The sequence below is a fragment of the Sceloporus undulatus genome, chromosome 10 (assembly GCF_019175285.1).
Source record: "Sceloporus undulatus isolate JIND9_A2432 ecotype Alabama chromosome 10, SceUnd_v1.1, whole genome shotgun sequence".
NCBI lineage: Eukaryota > Metazoa > Chordata > Lepidosauria > Squamata > Phrynosomatidae > Sceloporus > Sceloporus undulatus.
Genome location: NC_056531.1, coordinates 11,997,036 through 12,023,997, shown reverse-complemented (window position 1 = coordinate 12,023,997; position 26,962 = coordinate 11,997,036). Strand labels below are relative to the sequence as shown.

Below are 26,962 nucleotides of genomic sequence, written 5' to 3'. Positions count from 1 at the left end.
CTGTGGCCATCTCTGTTTTGGGAGGAAAAGAGGGGCGATGGGAAGGAGAGAGGGGGAGAGAATTGTTGGGCATACCCTGTTACAGTTACAACCCCAAACGAGCAGAAAAAAAATCACAAAACTGTTGTCAGTTCAACAGGCATCTTCAAATGCCCAGAAGGTTTAGAAGTTCAAATGAAAAGCAACTGGCAGTGCTTCGGTGTAAGATACATAAAGCAAAGTTTGCCCTTGCGTCTTGCCCAAACCGTTCTTGGTACGCGTTGTGGCTGTATCCCCGTCTCAGACCCCTGCTTCTCCAGTCTCACAGATGAGTTTACTTTTGGGGCTTTTCAGGTGATTATCTGATGCCCCAAGTTGTCATATTTCCATGTACCATGGGGAGGGAAAAAAAGATCTGGGAAGTGTCTGCTCTGAGATATGATCCAATTATCTCCAACAGTTTCAAGCAGCACTCAGAAGGATAGATATTTATATATCTATTTGCGCAACATTCTATAAATTGCACCCATCCCTCTGCATGGCCCCAAATAAATGGGGTGTGTGTGTGTGTGCATGGAAGGAGTGGCATTAACAGCTTGCCGCCAGGAGACTCTCTAGGTGAAAATGGGATTCTAAAAGGGCAAGAAGCACCCGCATGTCTGTCCCCCTCTTGCCTCAAGAAGTTATGCTATTGTTGTTGGTTTTGTGGAAGTGCCATCTCCCCTTCCGACAGAGCCTTGAAATGTCAGTACAAAAAGAGAAATGAAAAAAAGGGTGTGGTGAAAATGGGTGGGAAGCTGCCTCTTTGAGTTGAATTGTACAGGACCATAGCAATAAATACACAGTGCCCTTTGGATGGTCCTGATCTGAATGGGCTTGCAAAGGCATTCACCCAATGCGGGAAGTCTCTGTGCCTCCTTGGACAAAAAACCCAAAAGAAAGAAAAATAAAAAGTAAAAGGGGACAGAGAGAGAAGGTGACCAGTTAAAAGGTCGCAAGCTACATATTGAACCGTAAACTGGCGGGTGGGTGAATCTGGTGCTGGATACCCATATGAGAAGTGGCTTGTGGAGGTACTGCAGTGGGGCCTGCCGTTAGCATCAACTGTTGGCCTGGAAGAGGAAAGGAAGGTTGGTTTAGACACATATAACACACCTGCCAAGTTACGAATTTTTGTACCAATGTCACCTAACAAGCACGAAAACTACACTGTAGAAGAACAACCCGCTATGTATGCAGCGTGGAGTGTTTGGTATTTTTTTACGATCAAATAGAAACAGTACACATCCCCTTTTGACAGGAGAGCCAATGCATATGGAAAGTTCCTTTGTTCGAAGTTTGACCATGTTTAACTAGCCAGATACGTGGTCCACTCCATGCAGCCGCACCTGTGATTTCAGGCAAGGGCTTTTTCCCAGCATTACGCCAAGACATTTCTAAACTGAAGATGCCAGGGATTAAAACCTGGCCTCTTCCACATGTGCTGGGAACCAGTGTGGGTGCAGTGGTCAGAATGTCAGACTGGGGGTGGAAGAGGACGGTTCAAATCCCCGCTCAGCCAGGAAACTCACAGGCATCCAAGTTGTGGTGAGGATCAATGGGGAGGGACAGGACCTCAAGCCACCTTGAGTGCAGTTGTGTGCCTGTGTGTGTGTGAATTTAATACTTCTGCCCACTGAATTATGACTCTTCCTGATCTAAACACTGTGGACCCTTGGTATCCACTAGGGTTGGTTCCTGGAACATCACCCAGCGGATACCAAGGTCCATGGAGCTCAGTTCCATTATATACGTGGGATAATAAATGGTGTCCCCTTATATAAATCACAAGATCAAGGTTTGCGTTTTGGAAAAAATATTTTGAGTATTTTCAAGTCGTTGAATCTGTGGGTGCAGAAGCTGTGCATAAGGAGGGCTGGACTGTACTTACAAAGACATCAAGGGACAGTTCTTGTACACCATTTAATACGAGCTGGAGGTGGGGAGTTTCCCAAACATGGAAGTGGACAAGTATACTTTAGCTGACAGCCTCTACTTTAGCCAATACCTTACAGTTCATGGCACCAGTATATGTCATCTATACCTTCTTCACTGATCAGCAGCAATGAGCAAGGGTTTGTTTGGGATATTAGTATCACAGCAATTATGTGTGAAAACTAGATTAAATGCAGAGGAAGCATTACATACAGATGTTCTGCATGGTCAGAAGCTGAACCACATGGCAGTTATATTGTTAGTCAATTGTTGGTTATCTCTCTCAGCCTAGACTTTTTTATTATTAATTTCTCACAAAACAGCACAAATAGGTTAACCCTACTAAAAAAACCCACACTGCCTCATGCAGGGAGTACTGAACTCCCACAGAAAGCCATTCCACTAGAAACACTGACCTCACGTCATGAACTTCCTTTAAATGGAGGGACCTAGAATGCAATTGTCAATAAAGTCTACCTTTTTGCCAATGGCCAAGAGAGATTTTATACATGTTGCTGGAACTTTTTTTTTTTTATTTGGGCTTATCTTTCCAGAGTCCACCTTAAAAGGCTGTCACCCATGAACAGGCTGCTCCTCCCCATCCCTTACCAGCTCAGGAGAGGTATCAGACGTAATCTAAGAAAATTTATTTTGTCTTGTATACTGCACTTTTAGATCAGCAAATAATTTCAAGCACAGAAGTTTTCTATTAAAAGAGGCAAAGAGCCAATTCTAGCGTAACATCCCATATCTCACACTGAGCAATTTTTCTGGGGGATCTGTTTTCCAGGATGGACCATTCACACAATTGTTGAAAAGATCTTTCCAAGTGTATTTCAGATCCAGGGTCCACTCAGATTGTAAATAATGGCAATATGCATTTTTTGTTTGTCTGTTTGTTTAGTTTTTGTCCTTCAATGAGCCATTCTGGAACATCTAAAATCTGCAAATACAATATCTAAGCTACAGTTCTCAAACATATGCATGGTAAGCTCAACTAAAACAGTGAGGTTTCTGAATAAACAGCTGCGCTGCTTAACAGTCTCCAGGATGATCTGACAAAAATAAATTATACTAAGTGGATTTGATTCAGATACCTCTGATTTGGATTTACATTGCCTGAGTACATAAGAGTTCCTAGCCAGTAACAGATCTTGTTGACCCTGCAGAGGAATCTCACCGCTGTCTGTTTCAACACCAGAAACAGGAGGTGCATGTTAGAAAGGGAGTGGACAAAATGAAGTTTAGGTAAAGATTTCCCCCACCACCCTAGTCAACAAGCTGCCCAAAATAGAAACAAAATCTTTACCTACCAAAAACTATTGGAGTGGGTTCCGTTACTGTTTCTTCTTCTTCCTTAGGCTTTCGGAAGCATCAAGTTTTCCACCTAAGTTATAATGTGAACAGGAATGTGAGATAAAAACAGGCTCGACAGCTTCTATTCTGAAAACTGCCCTCAAGTTCAGATCCCTTCCACAATTCAGCTTTTCTTTTAAATAACTAACAGTTTCAGTTAGCTGTGAATTTTGTCGGTTGGATCTCCCACAACAATGCCCAAATGGATGCTCAGAAGTCAACAGCGTGGGGTTCATTTCCACTTTGGGGTTTCGAAGGAGACAGGGGCCCAATATGGCCAATACTGTGGGCTGGTCCAACATGGACTCCAGTGTACCCCATGCATCAAGAAGCCCCCATCCTTGCTTGCTTCTACAGGGGATAGTATATTCCATTCCCATCCCATGCTCGGCCTCTTCAAGGTTGCGCCTACCCATCAACAAAGAAGCTGAGTTTAGGGAGGTAACAAGATACGCAAGCTCTGAACAAGGCTCGGATGGATGAGGATGAAAGGGCTATTCTTCAAAGCCCATGTTGAGGTGGAAGAGGGAGGGACAAGGCTAGATCAGAAAGGTACATCTGTCTCCCGCACCAGACGTGACTTAGACTGGGAGGATACAGACTTTGGAGGAAGCGGACTCTCCACCCCTCCTCTTCTATCCAACTCGGTGGGACTTTCACTCAAAGTGAACGAAAGTTTTATTTGACTCTGATGTTACAGCAAAGGTTCTGGTGGTAGGACTTGTTTCATCTCATGTAGTAGTTAAGACCTGTCCATGGACTGATGGATTTTCAAAAGAAAAAAAATGCCATAGTTGTGGCAGCTCCGTACTAGAAAACTCAGAAAAGCTTCTGCCTACTTTGGACATCACGGGAGTTCCTGTGAATTTAAAAGGAACACAAGGAAGTTCTATTTAAGTTTAAGTGCCTCTCCTTTATGTACCACCTCAGCAGCAGCATGTCTCAATGCTAGGGTATTCAATGGAGGATTATGTAAGAGATTTTTTCCTTGGTGACCCATTACCACCAAAGCTCTGCCATGCATCACTGCCTAGGGCAGTCAAAGTATTGGAGAAACTGTCCATGGGAGACAGTGACAAACAGAGCTTGTGTTATAAGGATTGTATTTCTAGGACATGAAAAGGAATTTTGCTAAACATGTTCACATTTACATTTGTCCTCATGTAGTAGCCACTCCTTCAGCTAAGGGCACAGAATTCCTTAACCTTACTTCTGCCTTAGCCAGGACCAAGTTCTCTTTACATTTGCCAAGTAGAGATCCCTTCTTAAGGACTGGTTGAAATGCTAGCCATCCGTTTCCCTCCCTCTTCAATGTACGGATGACAGAAGACCTCCAGTTCTTAAATCATGTCTTGATAGAGTACCAATCCTCGATCGCTGCCTGCCTTCCCCACATGGCTCTTGGAAAATACAAGATGCTGTTATTCTGACTTACAACTGCTTAGTGCCCTGCTGAGTCCCAAACACATTGGCAACCTGTAGTCTAGCAAAACATTATGAACTATTTAAAAAGGAGAAGCAGACAATGTATCAAAAACATCCTCTAATAGGAGTGGCACCATATCGGTTGGAACTTAAGGCCTGCCAGCCTACATGTCTGATCTAGGTTCTTTCCTCCCAATGGGGTGTTTTTAAAATGATCTTTTAATTTCTATCCACAAAATGGCAGACAAGCAACTGAATGAATCTACCATACCTATCTCTCTCTCTTTTTAAAGTGTTTGAGTTTTGTTAATAGGAGTATGTCTTTTGGTCGCAGGTATAGACTAGCTGTTAGATACACCTTATGTGGGGAGTTTAAATTCTTCACAATAGCAGGGTGGGAATTCATTCTCCAGTTTGTTACTAATTACCATGACTAGATTAGTTTTATCGTAAAAACTAGTGTCATCATGCATGCTCTTTCTGAAAGACTGAATATTTAGAAACCTTATCACTTGCAAAATCCAACCAGAGTTCTGCTTGAACAGAGCCATGACACGGCTCATTCGGTCTACCCCCCACATTGATCTTAACATTAAAAAGGATCAGAGCTGTTCATGTCTGAAATTCTTTGTAAAACCATTTTCCTCCTCCTCCACACAACAACCCTATTAAGGTCTTGTCTCTTCTCTAAAGGGAGAGGGAAAGCCTCCAGCTGCTTTTGGACTGTAACTCTGCCCAGGCAACATAACAGCTTTGCAGCTTTCATTAGCAACTAAGGTTAAGAGTGAGAATTTGGCTCTTGGACCTGGATATCCAAATTTGATCACATCTACAGATGCCAGGTACATTGTTTCAATGCTCACTTTTTCCCCCAAGGATGAAGCAAGCAAGGTCTGGCTGGATTTTTCTAAGTTATTTAGGAAGATATATCCACTACAGTATTAGTTAGACCAAGCTAGATTATTCTGCTTTTCAGCAAAAGCTACAGCTTCACTCCATGTAACCTTAGATATGTTTTAAGGGACACAAATGGGGAATATGGTGTAAAACCAGAGAGATGTCACCTTATAAACAGACCATCAACTGCAAGAAAATTCAAGAGGGAATACTTAAAATCAATAAACCAAGATCATACGAGACAAAAGCAAAGACCACATAATGTATTTGGGTTGGGGAGAAAGGGAAAGTCTCAAACAGGAGAAGAAAGGAAGGAAATAGGCAGCACTCACACCCATTTGCTTTTGAAAGAATGTATTCTACAGTGGGCCAACAACTTAAAGGAAGGCATAATTCCTGGTGAACTGGTTTACTTTGTTCCAAGCACAAAATAAAATATTGTGAAAACGTAGGGTCCATACCTCAGACAGCTGTGCTATTAACTGCATAATGTAGAAAGGGTTGCATCGTGTTTTACAGATATGGGAGCAGTCATCAGAAGCTCTGGCCATCAAATCTGATCAATAAAGTAGACAACTAGAAATCGGAATGCTGCCAAGTGGGTTTGGTAGTCCCCAAAAGGTGGACAGGAACTAAACAAGACAGCCTAGCCTTTTCCTTTCTTGCCCCCCAGACTGATGAAGTCCTCCATGGAATGTTATGGTTCTATGGTATCTGCTAATTGGGTAATGTATGCCACATTGTTTTACTGAAAGATATGTGGGAACCTAGAACAATGCCAAGGAACACGCTGTTTTAGAGGTTCACTTACTTTGGTAAGGTATTCCCTCATCCCCTGGATGAAATAAGGCATTGCAAAGTCCTCATGTATGTGTGTCTCCATGCCAGCTCAAGGACCACATCAGGATGCAACAAGTCATAGCATGTAAATAGAGATGCTGCAAACCCTCCTTCTTCTTCTTCCAGAAACCACTGAAGCAGTTCTCTGCCAGTTCAGCATCTTGGATTCTGCAGCATACTGCATCGCATCCTGTGAAAACCAGAGCATGAAAATCATTTTTGCATTTATAAGGAAGCTACACCACCACTGTGGACTGGCCTACTTCGGAGGATCCAAGACATGCAAAAGGGTCATGAAATAACAGACCTTATAAAGACGATCTTCTTGCAGAGCTCCACACTCGTTTCCATCTATTATTGCCTTTGTACAGGTAAGCAGCAATACGTCTGAACTCAATCAATTCATGTTTTCTCTAAGCGCTGAGCCAGTGTAATGTTATCAAAGTTATCGAGGCATCAATGGTGTCGCAAGCCCTGTTTGGAGGAACAGAAAGGTAATCAGCATATGGAGGAGTTAAGTGGTGAAATCTTTTTTTAAAAGAACCATTTATATTCTGCCTTTCCTCCAAGGAGCTCAAGGTTGCATAACTGTCCTTTTCCATTCCCACAACACCCTGGAGGCAGGTCATACTGAGACTGGTCACTTTGAAGTATGCTGTTTAGATGACACATGCATCTCAAGAGGCCAGAAGCTGTGCCAAAGCTGGCTTGGCACAGCTTCTGGCCTCTTAGGACGTATGTATCATTTAAACAGCACACTTCCAAAGTGGCCCGAAGCAGCTTTGTTTTGGCCTGTCTTTTGGCCCTTAGTCACTGGTCTAAGGTGACTTTCAGTGAGCTGCATGGCAGAATGCAGACTTGAACCTGGACTGCCTAAATCCCATCCACCACTCTACCCACTACACTGTATCAATTCTTCCACAGTCCTCCTGTGAAGGCGGCCTTCAGATTTAGCAAAACTTTCTCAACACAGCAATGGGCAAAAAGCAGTGTTCGAAGGCTTCCATGATGTGACAGGAGTTGAGAGCATTTTATACACAAATCAGAAGGGAGGCGGTTCATGTAGATCTTATAAACAACTTAGGGATCCATTTACTACAAAATGGTTGCCTCTTGGTGCAGGAAGAGTCCACATTGAACTAGGACTTCACAGCACCAGCAAAATCACTGCTGTAGTGTGTTACTTGCAGGTGTTAGAGGATGGACTTGACTGCAAGTGTCCAATATTTTAGTGAGTCATGCATTAAGTGGCCACTTGGCACTCCTACCATATTCATCTTTCTATCAAGCCATACATATCACTGCTCCATAAACTCACCTGATGTCTTCCTCTTCTGTCAAGAATGTTCAGAGCCTCATTGACTCCTTTTTATTATGGTTCTGGACTGAGCGTAGTAAGGTTTCACTAGAGGCAGTTGATTAACCTATAGAACTGCCAACAATTTAGACAAAAGCTGCTCTTGAAAGTCATTCACAAGTTGCTTCTGAGACAACCAAGCCCACATAGGGGGTTACAGACCGCTGAAAACGGCGGCCTCGCACCGCCCCTTCTCCGCCAGATGGGGCCTCAGCGGCCAGAGCGGCAGCCACTGAGGCCCCGATCCGCCGCTTCAGGCTGCGGGGGAAGCGGCAAAAGGCCCCTTCCCCGCAGCCAGGAAAGGGGTGTCCTTGGGGCTTCAAGCCCCAAGGACACCCGGCGGCGGGGAGGTGGAGAAAGGGGCCGCTTGGCCCCTTCTCCTCTGTGTCACGGGCGCAGCATCTAAAGCTGCGCCCAGTGACGCAAACGGCAAAAGGAGCTCCGTTTCGGAGCTCCTTTTGCGGCTGGGGAAGGGGCACACTATTCGCTCTGGTGCGGCGTGACAACGTCACGTCCACGCCGCCCCGTATAGAGGTGGCGCGGTTGTGATGTCGTAATGGCGGTGGCCGTGTGGAACGGCCGCCACCATTTTGCGCGCGCTCCGTGCGTGCTAGGGTTGGGGGCGTCCAGAAAGGATGCCCCTTTCTAACCCTAGCATGCGCGGAGCGCACACTTTTAGGCCCGTCTGTAACGGGCCATAGTTAGTCAAGTTAAACCCTAGGGTTAGAAACACATACTCTCCCAAAACAAAACCAGATGTTTTCTGCATGCTAAAGCTTTATTTTAAAAGAAATTTGTGAACTGGATTGTTTAAAGACTTAAGCTAATTTATATAAATGGGCATGAACAGCAAATAGATTAGAAAATGGAGGAAAAAATTAAAGATTATCTCAGCATGTTAATACATAAGCTCTCTTGCCCTGAACTTCCAGTGAAAGCCGAAGAATGTAGATAGAAGCAAGTAATTTAGCCACCTTTAGAATGCATCCTACAACTCACCTTGGAGAAAAAGCTGACTGTCCTGGTGTGATCCAACCGTGGAGATAATACCAGAAGGAGATCATTGATCAGCAAAGGTTTATAATCCAAGTAGAACTGAAGGGCTTTGTAATATAGTTCCACATTGGCTACCTAGAGAGCAAGGAAAAACTGTGAGATAATTGGTTGCCTCTGAAGTGAATTAATTGCATTAGATTTAATTTTAAAATTAGTGGATAATCCTGACAAAGCAGACTGGACAAATTTATAGAGAACAGGGGTATTAATGTCTAGTAGTTATGATGACAGTGTTTTAAAAATGCTTATGCCTTCCAAACCTAGTGTCTGAAGAGCATGGGTGGGGAAGTGCTACTACACTCTTGCCCTATTCAAAGACTAACAATAGTGGTTGGTCTTGGGTCTGACCTGGTACAATTCTTATGTTGGTATCTGATCTCAAGAATTTAGAAGCTCTTTATTTCAATGCAGGTATGTTTAGAATTTTAGACAGAAATATTTTGGTCCTGTTGTGCCAAAAGAGGAATAGGTTTAGACAGCTTAAAAAAACCCTACGCCAAACTCCTATCCCTTTCATAAGAAAAAGAAGAACAAGGGTTAAAGTATGTGCACACAAGATATTATTGTCTGAAAAGAAAATTCACCCTGAAACACAATGTTTAGATTCCACAACAAGTTTTTTAGCATCTAAATCCCTAGAGGAAGAGGTTGTAGCTCAGTGGTAGAGCATATCATTTGAATATACAGAAGCTGCCAAGTTCAGTACCCAGCATCACAAGGTAAAAACAAATTTTTGCCTTGAAATACTAGACAGCTGCTGCCAGTGAGTTAATAATATTGGCCTGGAAGGACCAAAGGTCTGACTCAGTATAAGGCAGCTTCCTATTTTCTGGAACAGAAATGGTCATAACCACCTAAAAACTATGCTATTTGCAGTCCTGCCAAGAACAGTTTCAACTTGGACCTTGCCAGATGGGCACACAATGTTTCCTGTGTTTAATACTTTTCAAAGAATCATGCTGTTGGGAGGTACCACAAAGGCCAACTCCCTACCATGCAGGAATCTACAACCAGAGCACTCCTAAGAGATGGCCAACCACTCTCTGCTTAAAAGCCTCCCAAGGAAGAGAGTCCACAACCCTGCAAAGCAGTTTATTTCACTCTCAAGCAACTCTTACAAATAAAGAAGTTCTTCCTAATGTTTAGATGGAATCTCTTTACATTTCGTCACTTCAAGCACTTAGTGTAGTTATGGGCATACCAAATGGAAGAAATCAAATGGAGGTGTACTCTCATTACAGATGCTTACCTTGGCAATTATGTCCTTGAATTGCCCTTCCTTCCACGCATCGGTAGGATGATTCATCATTGTAATTATTGCGTTATCGTATTCTTCGTATTTGTCATAGAGGAAAACCAGCTCCCCCCAGAGATGGGCCTGCTCTGCTGCTCGAAGCACCTGAAGCAATGTAGTGAGACAAGAAGTAGGCATGTGCTAGTCAGACAAGAGCCAGGACAAGAATTTAACTGAAGGCTGCCCCAGACACCACAGGGTACAATATTAGTGTTCACTCTTATTTAGTGGAAGTAGTTCACTAATGCCCTTTAACATCCTAAACTGGGGCAAGGAGGAAGTTATTTGGGGTCTACTAGAAGATCTCTGGGTGATTTATAATACATCAAAGCAAGGGTTTCGCAATTTCTAATTTTCTAAATGAAGAAAGGTATTTTACCACTAATTTGGATTGCCACTGGGAGAGGGAGGAGGCGTGGGAGTGAAAAGGGATTTCAGAGCTTGGTTATGATACCAGCTGGACATTCCTGATGAGCATGTGCTCAAATGCATCCTCTTTACTTTTAATATATGTCTGCCTGAACTAACCACTATTTTGTACCTGACTCTAACTGGTGGGATTTCAGGCTTCTAGCAAAATACAAAGTAGATGGTGCAAACCTCAAGCACTCCTGCAATGAAGAACCTAGGACCGTAACTCCAATATGGTTAATTGTGATTTTTATTCTTTTTTTACTTTAACCATGTTGGATGCTTGTCGTGAGAGCAACAGAACATCAGTGTTTACAGCTTTAAAGGGTGCTTCTATTATACTGCATTTATTGCAGTTGGATCAAATACCTTTGGAATATTGACTCTGGACCAAAACAGTTCCAGGTGCTCTCTCATCTTCTGCGGTTTGTATTTAGAATACAAGATGGCAAGTTCAGTGAACATTCCCATATGAGCACGCTCCAGGCCTAGAGCAGCTTCTAAGAGGGCAATCAGCTCTTCAAAGTATCCACGATCCTAGGGCACAAGGTCACAACATGTACGAATTATACACCATTTTACAGTCTGCATCTTAAGACTTCAGAATGGAATTCATTATAAGGTATACGAATAGGCAGTTCAGCTTAGATATATGAAATTCCAAACCAATTGGACACTGCTAAAAGTCAGTGGGAACAGCTTGTTTGTAAAAGGAACACGAAGTATATGGCAGTTTAGATCATGGTAGGCAAAGTGCAGTCCCTTGACTACATGTAGCCTCCGGGGTAAAAAAAAAAATCCACAAAATATTTTTGGGGGTTCAAAATATCCAATATGACCTCTGGAGATGCAGAGGGCATTTCTACCATATTTGGAGCCTCCCAGGGATTAAAATAAATAATAAATTACAATTTTTAAAATAAAAAATGGTGTTGCCCCTCATTGTTTCCTGGAGGACTAATATGGCCCCCTAGCCTTCCATAGTTGCCCAGTCCAGTTTCAATGAAGCAGCAGCAGATTTGAATGCCCAAAATTTTACTTTTAAAGTTAAAGAGGATTGTAAAGTTGTAAAGCTGCAAGTCCAGAAATTTCGAAACTGCATCTTTTCAAATGCCTTCTTCAACCTCCGCATCAATGTAACCCTAGGATGGTTTTCACATCACCCAAGTGATCAAGGACCATACTTATTAAAAGGTTTTTAAAAGTATAAATACATACAAATTAGCTACATATGTCATTTAGGTTACAAATTGACCAAAACTCAATTGAAATTGATTCTTAAGTATCAAATTCATGAAAACTCCCTCCCATCATAGTGAGTTACTATTACATTTATTATTTTATATAATGAACCTGAAATGCAGTTAAGGCACACACCTGTTTGAGCCCAATAGATATATATTGCATGCTGCTTAGGTTAGCTTCATTTGTGAACTTTTCCACTTTTGTAACATTGTTAACTGCCTTGCTGAGCTAAGTAATGGCATAGATTAATATACTGCCAAGAAGGAAACAGGGCATTTACACTTTAGATGGTTAAAGGAATCCAACCTGGTAATAGCTGATCAGTTCTTCAAGCTCATCAGCATGGATGACTATGTGTAAGCCACATATTTGTGCAAGCCGGAACTCCTTTCCATCCACACAGGCAAAGCAGACCTAGAAACAAGAAGAAAGTTGCTGACAGAGCATGTACGATTTAACATCATGTTTGTGTTTTACAGGCCCAAGCACTCAAGGCCTTCAGATTCCAAGGTTTATGTACATTAAACATGCATCTTTCGTAAAATCATACTAGAATAGTATAATAAATACAGCATTTAAGCTATATTTAAGTGGTCCCCATTTAAACATATGAAAAGCCATGAGAAGTGTCTTTTACAGAGCAGTAGATGCACATTTAAGCACAGTTATTTACTTCAAAAAGGTGCTATAATAGTTTACAGATGCCTTTAAAAATAGTGTACACCTTTTACACTAGCCATAGCGTAAAAGGTGGGGAGCCTTCAGTTCTCCAGATACTGGTGAACTATCAAGCCCATCATGCCTCATCATGAGCTAACTTGCCCATGGCCAATGGGACCTAAAGCTCAGCAGCATCTGGAAGGTCACAGATTTCTCCACCATGGTTTACCTGTTTGGCATTGGAACATAATCATAACATCCTTTCCTCTTGGAACAAACACAAAACCAAGTTACCTCTTTCCATGTCCTGGTGCTATTGGCCTTACGGGCACTATCGACTGCTGCTTGGTATTCTCCAAGATGAACTAGTGTAGATGCCAGGCGGGCAAAATTAGAAACGTTGTTGTACAGCAGCTTTGCTGCATCATACATGCCTTCCTCATAGCAGCGATCTCCAACCTAAAGAGACAGAAGATCTGTGACAGTGAAATAATACTAGGGCTAGTATTTGTGCAGTTGATGCAAAGTCAGAAGTTAGGGTAGTTGACACTGCTGAATTTTAAACACAAAAACATACCTGTTGTATGTGAGCATTGTTAGGGCCACTGACAAATTCTTCTAACTCTGACAGCCTATTCGTTTTGGCCAAGGCAAAAATAAGTTCAGTCTCAACGTAAGATTCTCTTGCCTTTTTCCTAGCCATTTGCAAGAATTTAACCAGATCCTCCCAGTTATCTTGACAAGGGGGAGGAAGAAAAGGAGAAGACAAATTAGTTCCCTTACTTTCTCATCTGTCCTACACTTGCAAGGGCAGCTATGGAATGACCACAACTCTACGTTCCACTCTGGGCAGTATGAAGAGACTATACATATACTGGTAAATTCATCTCAGACTGGAACAACATTTTTAAGGATCAGTTTATCTGAAGAGCAATACCTTTATCAGTTACTTTTAAACAATCAAGAATTAGAAGATGATACTGGGGTTATCTGGCCAGGCTAGATTTCTAAATGGCATTAACATTTTTTTTTTAATGATACAGTCCTATCACATAAAGATGCTCAGGGACTGTGTTTGGTCTCCATTTCTAAGCAAACAAACACACTTCATATTTCTCAGACTAATACATGAACTGAAATGTCCTATCCTTGTTTGTGCATCCCTGAATTTTGCATGATGCACTTTAAATAAAAAATGTATACAGTTGGCCTTCCATTATCAATGGACGCTGTATCCACAGCTTGAAAATATTTCCAAAAAAATCCAAAAAGCCAACCTTGATTTTGCCATATTACAAGGGACACCATCTAAGGGACACAATTTTACTATGCCATTGTATACAACGGGAACTTGAGTGTCCATGGTGTTTGGTACCCACAGGAGGTCCTGGAACCAAACCTCAGCAGATACTAAGGGCCCACTGTACTATGATTAAAATATGTACCCTTGTCAATATTTTGTGGTAAAACACTCAAAAACAGTATCAATTTTCATGCAATTTTTTTAACAAGTTACAGATGGATGGGGAATGGGATGAAGATCACCTAAGAATGCACGCAAAATTGAAATGGTGTCATTTGTCTATCTCTTCTCATTTGTCTATCTTTTCTGTCAAATGGTGGTTTCCAAAGAAATCACCAGTGATGCCTATTATTAAGGCATATATTAAGGCTCCCGTGTTGCACAGTTCCTTCTAAGCTCAAGGAATCCTGTGGCTTACCATTTCTGTTGGCTGCCTGAACAACTTCCATGTAGGCAGAAGGATCATCAGCTTTTATGTAAGAGTCTATGGCTTCCTTAACCAAGTCCTTTTGGAGCTGTGCCCTTGCCAGCTGACTCCAAACCGCTGGTTCATTACATCGCTCTGCAAATTCATAAGCACGGTCCAAGTTGCCAATATGTTCTATCAATACCTAGAAGGTTACAAACATTGTCAAAGTTGTCTCAGCAAATGTATAGTAGGCAGCATGGGTGTGGTGGGAGATGGGAAAGGCGTAATTCAAATCTACTAAAAGAGGGAAATCCACATACTTCTAAATAAATAAATAATATTTTTGTCCTTCACTCACTTCGCCCAGTATGTTAAAAAAGAACATAGATATATTAGTTTGGCCACCAAAATGGAAATCATAAGAAAGATGGATGCATTTTGGAAGCTTTCAAGTGTTTTCTCAAAGGATGAAAATGTTTTTCACTTATGTAAGGCTTATTTGAGCTAGTTGTTTCATTTCACATGTGCATATGGTTAGTTTTAGATAAAACGTTTGCTGAAACATATTGAAGTGCTCTTCTTTTTTGTGGTGTAAGAACCTATCCCTATTCTTTCCATGTTATTTCTGCCTCTGGTACCAAAGTTTCTATTACAGAAGTAATGCCCAGGAACACATCTACTTGGTTAACTGAAGTATACCTGTATTTTAAATATCAAGGTAGACATCTACAGCTATATAACCTGTCCATTGTGACTATGCCTCACCTGAATCGCAGAAGTATTCACATCAAATTTCCTAAAGATGGCAAAAGCTTCTTCATAAAGTTCGTTGCTTATAGCAATATTTGCAATATCTGGGGCATCATAGTTATCCAGACGGTTGATGTACTCCATCACACGTGTACGGTCTGCTTTAATGGCAGTCAAAATTAGTAGATTCTGGAGATTCCTTTAAAGGTAACAAAGATGATGTCATTAGTCAAGGAGGTTCAGGCAATCAGTTTTCCTATTGAGTTTTATAAAGGAATGATTTGCAGGTCTGCACCAATAAAATAAAACTGCAAGACAGATAGTAGCAAATCATTCAAAACATCAGTATTCACTTATAACAAGAGCCTAGTTTCTAACAATTTAAGTTAGAGCCATCTTCAAGCCAACAAGTATCTTGTTAATTATTCTCAAGCACAGAATGAGAGAAGTATGGCTTGTACCATACTACACAATATATTTGTTTTAGAGCAATGACCCCACAAGTGAAAAATGAAAGTCATTTCTTTGTATTTGGGAGAACTTCCCACTCCTACCTATGCTCACTGAAGACAGAATTATCCAGAACAATCTTTTCAAGCAACTCAATAAGTTCATTGGGCAGGTCAGCAGTCATAAAGGCTTTGACCGTCACAGAAACCTCCTCTGGATCCTGTGTTTCCGATAATGCTGTCTGGACAACCTGGCATTTAAAAAATGACCTGTTATTATCATTGAGGAGAGCATAACAACAGCGTAGTTTTAGGGAGCAAATTAAAAAAGGAGAGCAGGAATGCCCTTCAGAAATACAGCCTTCAAGGAACGCAGTTTGGCATTTATGAAAGAAACAGATGCCTTAGGAGAGGGTTTACTACCATATTTTGGGGAGCCTCCTTTGCATACAACCAAAGTAAAAATTATTACAATCTTAGAAGAAGGCAGAATTTTACATTGCTTCAAGTGAAAATGGCTTCCTCAACTAGCTGAAACAGAAAAGACACAGACATCAGAGAGTGCAGTACTCAAAGAGTATTAAAGAAACCAAACTAATATTATTTAAAAGAGAAGCACAAGGGAGGACAAATTACCTTTGGACACTGTTACCCACTTCAGAAAACCCCATAGTAAAACAAGGCAAATTTCTTCCACATTCACCAGTTAATTTTTCAAGCTTATTATAATTTTTTTTTTTTGGGAAAAATTCAACCTCCTTGGCCTACCTGATCAATGAGTGGTCTTCGGAATGGATTGTTTTCTTCCAGAACACTGACCCACAGTTCTGGATCTTTTCTGCGTACTAGGTAACGTGCTTCACTCTTAAACAAGGAGTTCTCATTGCAGACCTAAAAGAAACAAGTGTGGAGAAAGAGGAGAAAAAACCTAAGGATATATTCTGAAGTGAAAGTGGGTATTTACAAGAAGTTATTTCCAGCTTCACAGTTAGTTGCATTCAAGCTGAAATGTGACTTGTTTGCCAAGCTCTCAACTTTTTGGCACTTTTTATTGGCCAGCTTTTCATTAAGGTTCAAGAGGCACAGTTTACTGCGCTTGACTTTACCAAACAGATGATTTTATCTTGGTTTCTGTAACATTGGTGTTGCAGTGTAGTTTTAGAAGAAAGGCAAGATGCAACACACTGAAGTATCATACATGAAACATGGGTCCATGAGGTCTGAGTGATTTAATCTATCATGTCTTGCAAGAACAGCTGCAGCCTGACAAAAGGCAAGTACAAACAGCCTTTTGAAAATACTCGCAATTTTTGATTTAACTGAAATACTTTGTCAGAGCTACACAAAACTGAATGCATCCACAGTATAACTCTTTAGCAGAGCAGCATAAGAGATCAATTTTATTTTGAATGTGTCCAAGTACCAAGCTACAAGTTAGCCTCAAGTGATATAGCATCACCTTCTGTTTTGTCATCGTTATAAGAATTTTAACAAGTGTTTCAACAACAGGAGCTTTATTTTAAAAAAATCAGTCCTATGAATGGAGATGCACTTTAAATTTCAGGAGACATCAGTCTTTAGTCCTAGCAGTACAGTACAACTACTAAAAAGACAAGAAAACCTTAGCCAAATTGTGGTATACTTGTTGCCAATCCAGTGTAAGAGCTAGTTTGTCAGACATACAATGGGCTAGTGAAAGTTAGTTGCTGGAGTTTTTTCTTCTCCACCCAGAAGCTAATAGTGTTTAACTAGTACAGTGGCTTACTAACTCTGGAGGAAGGATTCTCTAAAGCTACGCTGAACTGTCCACTGAGGAAAGAGTATACCTGAAAGAAAAGGTCCTCCGCTACAAAGAAAAGCTGACAATGGTATGTGCATGTGAGGATGAGGAATGGGGCTGAACTGAATTGAAGAAAAATAATGTGGCCTGTTGATTACTCATCTTCTTGCTAAGAAATCTCTGAATTCCCTGGCATACAGTTTGAAACCTACTGACTTACAGGAACCACTCCGCAAACAAAACTGTGATATGTTAAGTGTTAGTACAAAGAGAACCATTCCCTTTTCCTCTGCCTTTAAGTTTTCACATCCAAAAAAACCCCCCAATGAACACTAACCTTGATGAGCTCAAGATCACACTGCCCCCTCTCATAAGCAACACATGCCAAGTGCGGGTCTCTCTTTTCACAGTATTTGCCTACAACCCGGCTATCATAGAAAGGGTTCTCCCGCAAGAAGCGTTCTGGGTTGTTGTTGCTGTCAATATAGATTTTAGCCAGTGCGTTGTGTGTTGCTGGTTCTTCACAGCCTTCATGGATTCGGGACTCAAGCCATGGCAGAAGCAACTTAAGCCTTAAAGAAAAACATAAGCTTCATTTACTACATGGTTAAAGTTCGACCTTTCCATGACTGGCACCTGTCCAAGAACCACATTTCACTTGTATCTTCCAGCTTCAGTGGAGTGTTCTCTGAAAAGCAGCTTCCCAACAGTCAGCCTTCAGTTAAAGAAGAAAAAGAAAAGGTGGGAATAGAAGGCATTCTCCCACTGTACCAAAATCTGAACTGCCATGTTTGATTTACATGGCTGCTTCACAAGGTGTGCACATTGCCTTCATTACCATATAGTTAAAAATAAATCCAACAGTTGTTTAGAAATAAACCAATTCTAGATGAGAACTGGAAATTTTAATTCAATCATAGGGGTCTTACCTATTTCTTTTTTCTACTTCAGCAACTAATTCATCCGTTGAGAACTGGCCTCTCACCACCATGATCAAGTTCTTAATGACATCTTCAGAACAATCCACATCAAGAAGCCCTCCGACCACTGCTGGAATACGGCTTGGGTTTACCTAAGACAAGTTAAATGTCTTGAGTTTTAAGGCTTGCAAGAAAAAATCAAAGTGTGAACATAGATGAAATATATATTGCAAATGTTCTCCAAACCTGGAGTACCATGTAAATAACCATCCTCACCCAGGGCCCAACTCAGTTCCATTGGTTTGCCCCACAGTTAATTCCTTACCCAACACATTTATGTCGTACCAAATGCTTGGTAGTTCTACATGCAGCGAGGAAAGATTTGTTATTACTGTTTCAAATGTGCTCTTAGCAATGCTTATTGGAGTTTATGCTTTACCTTTTGAACATAGATCTCAATGTATTTCTGGAGGTTGTTACGGTACAGGTAGAGAACCAGGTCATGAACAAAGTCAAATCTGTCACAAACAATGATGAGGGGAAGCTGGTCAGTAAGCTTGGCTTCCTGTATAAGGAGGGGAAGAGAAGATATAGTGCAAGGCAGCACTATTAGAACCACGAAAATGATAAAGTATGAACACAAATCCAGAAGGAACACAACATCTAGGTAAATAATGGAACTCTCTTAATCTACCCACACTATTATGGTGCACAATAACATACCATAATATAATCAAGAGGTAGGTTTTCCCGAAAGTTAGTCTATACACAAAGCAAGGATTTAAATTACCAGATTAACACATGCTGTGTTTACAATACATTTACATTTTGAAATGAACAGAATGTAGCAATGTGGCCCACGACATTTCACCAAGAAAAATTGTATTACAATCCCACATTTTTAAATAAAAGAGAAATAAAGATCAATTGTTAACTCTTTTGTTTCTCTGAATCCACCAAAGTACTCTTTGCTCCATCTTACAGTTCTAGCCTCCCTCCACCCCAGAAACCCCTTTATGAATTATAGTGAACCCTTCCTCTCTGTTCATCACCACAGATTTGAAGTCTTGTCTCAGATGGCCTTATCCATTATATTACAAAGCAAATATTCAGTAGTATAGGTTTCTCTGCTTCCTAATTCATTACCCACCCATATCATGTTAATCTTAGAGAGAAAAAGTAACATTTTCCACTACACTGGTACCCCGGGATACGAACGCGCCGCGATACGAAATTTCCGGGTTACGAAAAAAAAAATTAATTAATTATTTCCGGGTTACGAAGGTTTACCCGGGTTACGAAAAAACGCTGGCGCTTTTTAAAATGGAGCCGCGGCAGAGCCGCGGCTTTTCCCCATTAGCGCCTATGGGGATTCGGCTAACGAAAAACTTCCGGGTTACGAAAATGGCGCCGGAACGAATTAATTTCGTAACCCGGGGGACGAGTGTACTAAAGTAATATAAACTGGCATTATACTGGGGGCAGCCGTAAAATTAATACCCCAATTTCTCAAGACTAGCAACAAAATGGCAGAGAAGGGAAAGTCTTCATCTCCCACCTCCTTACCTGCCCTAGAAGCTGTTCACCAACACACCTTTCACAGACAAACTTCAAAAGTGAACAACACGTAGAAGAACATTAGGTAGGGTCTTTGTGAGTATAGCTTTGTGCTACTGGAAACCACAAGTTGTTGTTGTGTGGCTTCAAGCTGTTTCTGACTTATGGCGACCCTAAGGCCTATCACAGGGTTTGCTTGCAAGATTTGTGCCTTTTTCTGAGGCTGAGAGTGTGTGATTTGCCCAAAGTGGGTTTCATGGCTTAGCAGGGATTCGAGCTCTGGTCTCCAGGGTTGTAGCCCAACACTCAAACCATTGCACCATGCTGGCTCTCAAAACCACAAGTAATTCTCTCTCACTTCTAAAGTGAAGAAACTATCATTTTAAAAAACTGCTTCATTATAATCTGATGGTGAATGATACAGAAATCTTCTAAATAATTAAAAAAAAACCCACCACAATTCAATTGGGCATTCAGGAAAGTCTTACCTTCAGGAAGTTTTTCACTCGTTCTGGATTGTAGCAGTTGCTTTCACGGCAGATCCTTTCCACTTCTTTGATTTGGCCTGTCTTGCAAGCTGCCTGGATATATTTGAAGTGGACATCTGGATCCTGACTGAAGTTCACAATAGAGCCCAAGAAATAAAAGAGCCCTACAGAGACACATGCAGACATTGTCAATTAAAGTGCTTGAATGCATGAACATATAGACAAAATAGATACATGTATGTCCACCCCTTATGTTTTAGGATAGTTGTTTTTTTTCTTTTAGTTGCATAAGAGTGTGTGTGTGTGTGTGTGTGTGTGTGTGTGTGTGTGTGTGTGTGTAGGCTCACTTAATGTCAGGCTTCTGTCTTCAGCAACAATTGTTTTGGTTAAGGCCACTGTTAAAATAAACTGTTTCACTATGAACACTTCTGCATTTAGCTTCTCTCTGGACTATTTACAGCCATAACAACAATATATTTTATTACATTCATGCTTACACACCCCTGAAATTCAGCAACACAAGATTACAGCAAGCAAGGACTTCTACTGTGTTACCTAGGTTTACCTTCATAACTTTTAAAGGATTCAAAAAGCTCCACAAGAGACTGCGTGCCCAACTGTTCATGATACTTAGAAGCTACTTGCACACAGAGCTGCAGATTTTGTCGGATGTTGGCAGACAGCATAGCTCGAAGGCACTCCACAGAATCTTCAACTGACAGAGAACCAAAGAAATTCACAAGCCACTGGAAAAAAAGGCATAAGAATTTTAGAGGTTCATATAGTTATGGGAATCCACAATCACTTTTTTCAGTGTTTAGGGCACTTTCATTTTTTGGCAATACAGTAACACATACAGGAATCAGCCTTCCTTCAAAAAGCTCAAGATTATTCTCTCTCTCCCCAAGTTAGCCAAACCACCTTGTAGACGTAGTTTATGTTATGACATGGAGCTTAGCGCAAATCAAAGAAACTTCATGATCCAAGTAGGGATTTGAGTTTCCATCTTCCAAGTCTTAGTCCAACCAGAGTTCAGCAGGCAGATTTAAGGCTTGCAGGATCTACTTTACTTTTTTCCAGAATCCTGAAATCTAACAACCAAAGCCTGGTGAAAAAACAAAGACCACTTAGAACCCAAAGCATTCTGAGCGTGGGAATGTATTCCAAGTATGAGAATGGAAAGTCAGTGTCTTTTCACATAGTAATTCATGTCTGTTTCCATTAGGTTTTCTTCATTTCAAAAGCATGGCTACTTGTTACAGGTTCTCTCATCAATGGAATTATGTCCTCCTAAATATGCCTCAGAAGCACAGCATCAAGAGGTTGGGGGCAATGTTGCGCAATAGGTACTATTCTTTTATTACAACTGTGGTTTAAAGCCCACATGTGATACAGTCCAAAAACTAGCAAGAGCGAGACTGAAGAAGAATAAGGCTAATTGGTTAAGTGGCTGCAAGTTCAGCAGTTGCATCTCATCTTACCTCTGGATTCAAAAGATGGGTATGAACAACAGCACGCTTGATATCATAAAGATCAGTATAATGTTCCAGCGCTCTCTGTAATAAGCCTGCTTTTTCACAAAGCTGTGCAATATGGGCACGATCATAGTGCGTGAACATCTGATTTCCTAATATGGCATCTGCAACCTAAAGATGTTAACAAAAGCGCAAGTCATTTTATAACCGGGGGGAAATATACAGATGGAGAAACATGTTTCCCAGTCCCAAAACATGTACAAATATATGTCCACGTGGAAGTATAAAAGCAAAATGTCACATGAGATATTACTTGTGCTTGGCAGAGCACCTGTCTCTTTCAAAAGGGAATGAGAAAGAACATTTAAAAATATGCACAACCAGGAAGGGAGGAATTACCTGTGGCGCATGAATGAGGTTCATCTCAAGCAGACGAGTCTGAAGGTGACCTTCAGCAGGTCGATTATTTTTCAAGGCATCCAACAAGAAGGAGGTACACTGCTGAATCAAACTATTCTCCATGAATACATCAACAATCTACGGCAAAAGAATCAACACCTGGCTGTCAGACATGTAAACCATTGCCGCATAGCATGCTATAAAGATATATTGGTTTTATGTATGCTGGGAGTTATCCACAGTGGCACTACTTAGCCTGTTTGAAGTTAAGTTGCTGTGTCAATCTATATATATATATATATATATTAGCTTTTGAAAGTTTCAGATATGATTTCAGTGTTTCCACACCAAATGTAGGCACTTTTGTACATTTTCCAACAGATCGCTAAATCCAAGTTTAGCCCTAGTGGAGTAGATTCACTGAAATAAATGGGACTTAAGCAGTGAGTTACAAGTTCAATTCAGTTCAGTGGGTCTAACTCTATCTGGCACAAAACCTGGATTTAGCCCAGAACATCATAATGAAAACTTAATTTAGTGCTATAAGAATTTCCTAATGATACAAGTGCAGGGGTAACTCTCATTAATGAGGCCTAGCAGTACACTCTTAAGAGAAACAAAGATGTTTCCAAAATTAGTTTATCTGATTCAATGTTTTTTCCTTTGAAAGAGTGGTTGTTCCTACTAGGAGTTAGAAAGAGCACTGACATCTCCAAAGTTACATTTTGGTTGTTTGATTCCGTGACTACCAATTTTTCATGTAGCAGTTTATCCACCTTTCTGGACTATAGCTAACAAGTTTGTACTCAGAGTTTCATGCGCTTATCTATTATTTCTAAAGCAATCAATTCTGATTATTTTGTCAGTAAATTGTAAAATCATCCAAGTTATCTGGCTCAAGAGACCATGAGACAAATGGCATCAATTTCAACAAGAGGAGCCATTTTTTAGCCATATTAGGATTGGGAGACATGTTATTTTGGTTCATCTTCTGAAGTTGCCACATAGCAAGAGACTGAAGTTAGTTTTTACCTGATTGATGTTGGCCAGGGGTTCTTCATCTTGTACCAACATCTGAGCAAACTGAAGGCCCTGATCTGGGCTGACCCTCATCACACTTCTCAATAGGAAAATCCAGTCTGGTGTATAGCCAACCTGAAAAATCACATTTAAAGATATTAAGTATGGTTGGGAGATGTAAAAAGGGCAACCTCAGGATATCCTTGCACTTTGGCAAATGTTCTGCTTCCAAATTCACCTGAGCCTTGATATAACTACATGCAGAACAGACCAATCTGTTCAAGTATGGGATTCTCTAGAGCCGTGGTGAGAATGCTGTGGTGCTCCAGATGTTGAACTGCAATTCCCAGCATTCCTTGTGACTACCTGTGCTGACTAGGGCTGCTAGGAGTTGCAGTCCTACAACATCTGGAATGTCACACTAGTCCCACCTCTGTTCTAGAGGATCACAGATGTCCATGTGAACCTGTCTGAACATGGAATTTATCCTTTAGGCAATCCCACTTTTAGAAGAGTAAACAGATGGAGATCAGGATAAGGGCCTTTTTCAATGTGCTGGGGTAGGGTAGGCTAGCATGGGCAATCTGTGGAATGTACTCTCTATTAAAGTCTTTATATCACTGAATATTATGGTTTTTTTCCAGGACTGGGGTAAGAATTTATTTGTCCAGACCTTTTTAATTTTCAGATCAGGCTTAAATTCTGCAGATATTGTGCTGCTCCACTTTATTCTATGTAGTTTTAATGTTTCTGGAGCCAGTTCGGAAGTTCTGAGAAAGAAGAGTGGAATCTTTAACATTAAAATAAATAAAACATCCAAGGGTTACTAAGATAGAAAGCCAACTTACAGGCCCCAACTTAATTAAATATTTTGAACTAAAACAACTGTAGCATCCTACAGAACCAGTGAAGCCATTTAGTTCGCTGACAGACCATGCCTTGAAGTTCTGGTACTATTTCATGTTTTTTGCCTGAAATCCACGGAATGTTCCAAAGACCACATGACTTAAGCAACTGAAACCTAAAAGAGTGATATTCATGCCTATCACACTACAACTATACTGGAATGTTCTGAGACCTTGTCTTATCTCAGGAAAGATAAAATATAACTGTGTATCCAAGAAGGTTCTGACTTGCAAGTAAGTATTGCACAATCACATACTTTTAAAAGGAGAAGGTGAGATACTTACCTTTTTGGCATAAAGAACAATTTTCTGGAACTGACCAGTTTCTGCAAAACACTGAATTACTTTGTTTGGTACATTCGCACGGAGATAAACACTGAGGGCAAGGGTTGGGTCAGCAGTCTTTACTAAATCTCCCAGCTCCTCAGAGCATTCCAGCTGAAACAGAAAATACCATTTCAGAACCAACACAGATTGCAAAGGTTAATTAAGCTGCATTTTGTTAGCTACCACTGGATAGAGGATTCCAACTCAACTAGCCCTTTTCAGCTAACACTATTTGCCTCCACAAGTGTTGCCACATATCTCCCCCTCCTCATCCAAGTCACAGCAAGCAACTGTAATTGTTGCCATCCCTCTGAAGATGCCTATTATGCGCATCTGACTATTCATGATTCGACTCACTGTTCAAGAAGAGTATTCTATTGTTTAAGTATGAATGCAGCCCATGACTTTTGCCAGGTGGTGTTCCTAGTTTAAATAGATGCTACCAGCTTCAGGTGGGTTTAAAAGCAGCCTTCTCCAACCTTGTGCCTCCCTGTAATATGCTGGATACTGGCTGTGGGATTATGGGAATTGCATGGAAGACACGAGGCTGAAGGTAGCCTTTTTAAAGATAAACAAACCAAAACCCTGATACAGTGGTACCTCGGGATACGAAATACCCAGGTTACGAAATTTTCGGGATACGAAAAAATCCCATAGGGATTTATTGTTTCGGGTTACGAATGTTTTTTCGGGTTACGAAAAAACTTTTGGTGCTTTTTTCGGCTTTTTCGCACGGAATCGCGGCTTTTCCCCATTAGCGCCTATGGCAATTCGGCTTACGAAGGCTTTTTGGGTTACGAAAGCGGCCGCGTTACGAATTAATTTCGTAACCCGAGGCACCACTGTACTGAAATGCTTTAAGCAAGCAAAAAACCAGACCTTGCCTCTGGGCATACAAGAGAGCATCAGCAACACATCTAACAGAAATGTTTTAATGCCATGTACCAATTTTCCTGTGTCAAGTTTATCTTGGCATGGGTACCACTACTGGACCATGGAGTAACACATTTAAACAAGAAACTACTCACCTTATCTTCTTTCAGCCATTTTTCTAGCAACTGTTTGCGGCCTTGTTGAAGGACAGGACGGCAGAGCTCCAGCGACTCAAATTTGTTGAGCTGACCTTGATCAAGGAGGATACCAAAGTACTGTAGCAAGGGAGAGGCCTGACCAGGTTGCGCGGGCACACTCTGGAACTTTCTAATGGTATCACTTGTCCGCAGAATTCCCTGAAAGTTGGAACAGAATGCCTAAGGTCTGCTTCAAAGATGTTCCAAAAGAGGCAGCAAGTGCTTGCCTAGTCTGCTGTTTCAGAACACCCAATATAAAGTGTTTTGCTGGATCAGTCCACCATCTTAATAAACAGCCAAGTAGGCCACTATCTCCACTTAACCCAGAAGAGAATTTAGAAATGCCCCAGGACCATATTTGATGCCATGAGACATATTTAATAATAAATAAATAAATGTAAGGTTAAAATCCTAAAACATATCAGTAAAGATTAAGTACTGCTGAACTCTTTGGGATTCACATCTGAGCAAGTGATTATGTTCCTTTGACTCAGACTGAATATTCCAATTGCCCACAAGCTAAGAACAGAAAATGAAGGATGCAAGCAGCTCTTGTGTATGCACTGTGCTTGTACACATTATGGTGCTAGAAAAGTAACTGCCATAGATAGAAGAGGAAGGTAGTAATGTTTGTGTATTGGTATTTAGTGGGGCTAGTACTAATTCACTAATCAAGACACTTTTCAGTGGGATAAGAACTGCTTAAAACTTCCTTGAAGAAGGAACAATGTCACATTAACACAGCATTCTGGCATGATTACGGGTTACCTGCTGGTTTAATCAAGTTTATTATTACCAAATTCAGTGTATAAATTACACAAAGTTGAACGCTCCTCTAAAAGACTCTTTACCTTTGGTGCAGATGCTGCCACTTTGGCTGCTTCTGCATAGTTTCCCTGTGCAAAAAGAGTATTAAATTTTCGGGCAAAGAGTTCTTCTGCTCCAGCTAAGTTACTTCGGATAGCCATACGGAGACCTAAGTCAGGATTCTGGAGAACATTTGTGGCATAGTTTACAATGTTATCTTCTTCCACACAAACAGAAAGTACCTATGAAGACAGAACACACTGGTAAGTCTATAATGACAAACACACTCTATGATGTACTACATTGGTGGGTAGTACACCTTAAAATAGCATTACAGATTTGGAGGAAGGTGGCAAAACTGCTTTGAAAAAACTCCTTTTGGATTATAAATAAGAAATACCTGATACAACAGTTGGATATCAAATGATGGACAAGATACTGAACACCACTAAAGTCCTATTTGAGGGTCCTCGAAAGAAAAGTCTCCATCCCTGACTGCCCATCTGTCACATGAACAGCTCTGTTAAATGTGTTAGGGATTTCTGCTGGAGGAATCTTTCTACCTAATATCTATCTTCTACCTAATAAAGCTAGCCTGAAGAAAGAGGCTCCTCCCTCCTTAACTGTCATCCTTCGGCCTGGGAGGGAGAGAATAGGCTGGCCCAGCTCCACCAGGGCTAGCCTGAAGAAAGAGGCTCCTCCCGCCATAACTGTCATCTTTCGGCCTGGGAGGGAGAGAATAGGCTGGCCCAGCTCCACCAGGGCTAGCCTGAAGAAAGAGGCTCCTCCCTCCTTAACTGTCATCTTTC

The 26,962-nt window shown here is 41.0% G+C and overlaps 1 protein-coding gene across 7 annotated transcripts in view; it reads right to left on the bottom strand.

The window, feature by feature from the left end:
* The window catches only part of CLTCL1 (clathrin heavy chain like 1), a 61,935-nt gene that overhangs the window by 10,914 nt on the left and 24,059 nt on the right, over window positions 1-26,962 (bottom strand). For 6 of the 7 annotated variants that reach the window (XM_042441735.1, XM_042441731.1, XM_042441736.1 and 3 more), the window contains 21 exons: window positions 26,198-26,395; window positions 25,305-25,505; window positions 24,235-24,387; window positions 23,057-23,179; window positions 22,025-22,162; window positions 21,632-21,796; window positions 20,716-20,896; window positions 20,151-20,314; window positions 18,545-18,670; window positions 18,115-18,257; window positions 17,523-17,757; window positions 16,174-16,296; window positions 15,511-15,656; window positions 14,972-15,155; window positions 14,216-14,408; window positions 13,072-13,229; window positions 12,789-12,953; window positions 12,141-12,248; window positions 10,959-11,126; window positions 10,134-10,283; window positions 8,828-8,959 (listed from right to left, as the gene is read on the bottom strand). In XM_042441735.1, the coding sequence (XP_042297669.1) occupies window positions 8,828-8,959; window positions 10,134-10,283; window positions 10,959-11,126; window positions 12,141-12,248; window positions 12,789-12,953; window positions 13,072-13,229; window positions 14,216-14,408; window positions 14,972-15,155; window positions 15,511-15,656; window positions 16,174-16,296; window positions 17,523-17,757; window positions 18,115-18,257; window positions 18,545-18,670; window positions 20,151-20,314; window positions 20,716-20,896; window positions 21,632-21,796; window positions 22,025-22,162; window positions 23,057-23,179; window positions 24,235-24,387; window positions 25,305-25,505; window positions 26,198-26,395 (3,354 nt within the window). Of the gene's footprint in view, window positions 1-7,820; window positions 7,896-8,827; window positions 8,960-10,133; window positions 10,284-10,958; window positions 11,127-12,140; window positions 12,249-12,788; window positions 12,954-13,071; window positions 13,230-14,215; window positions 14,409-14,971; window positions 15,156-15,510; window positions 15,657-16,173; window positions 16,297-17,522; window positions 17,758-18,114; window positions 18,258-18,544; window positions 18,671-20,150; window positions 20,315-20,715; window positions 20,897-21,631; window positions 21,797-22,024; window positions 22,163-23,056; window positions 23,180-24,234; window positions 24,388-25,304; window positions 25,506-26,197; window positions 26,396-26,962 lie in introns of those variants that run through there. The other variant, XM_042441737.1, reaches the window with a different exon arrangement.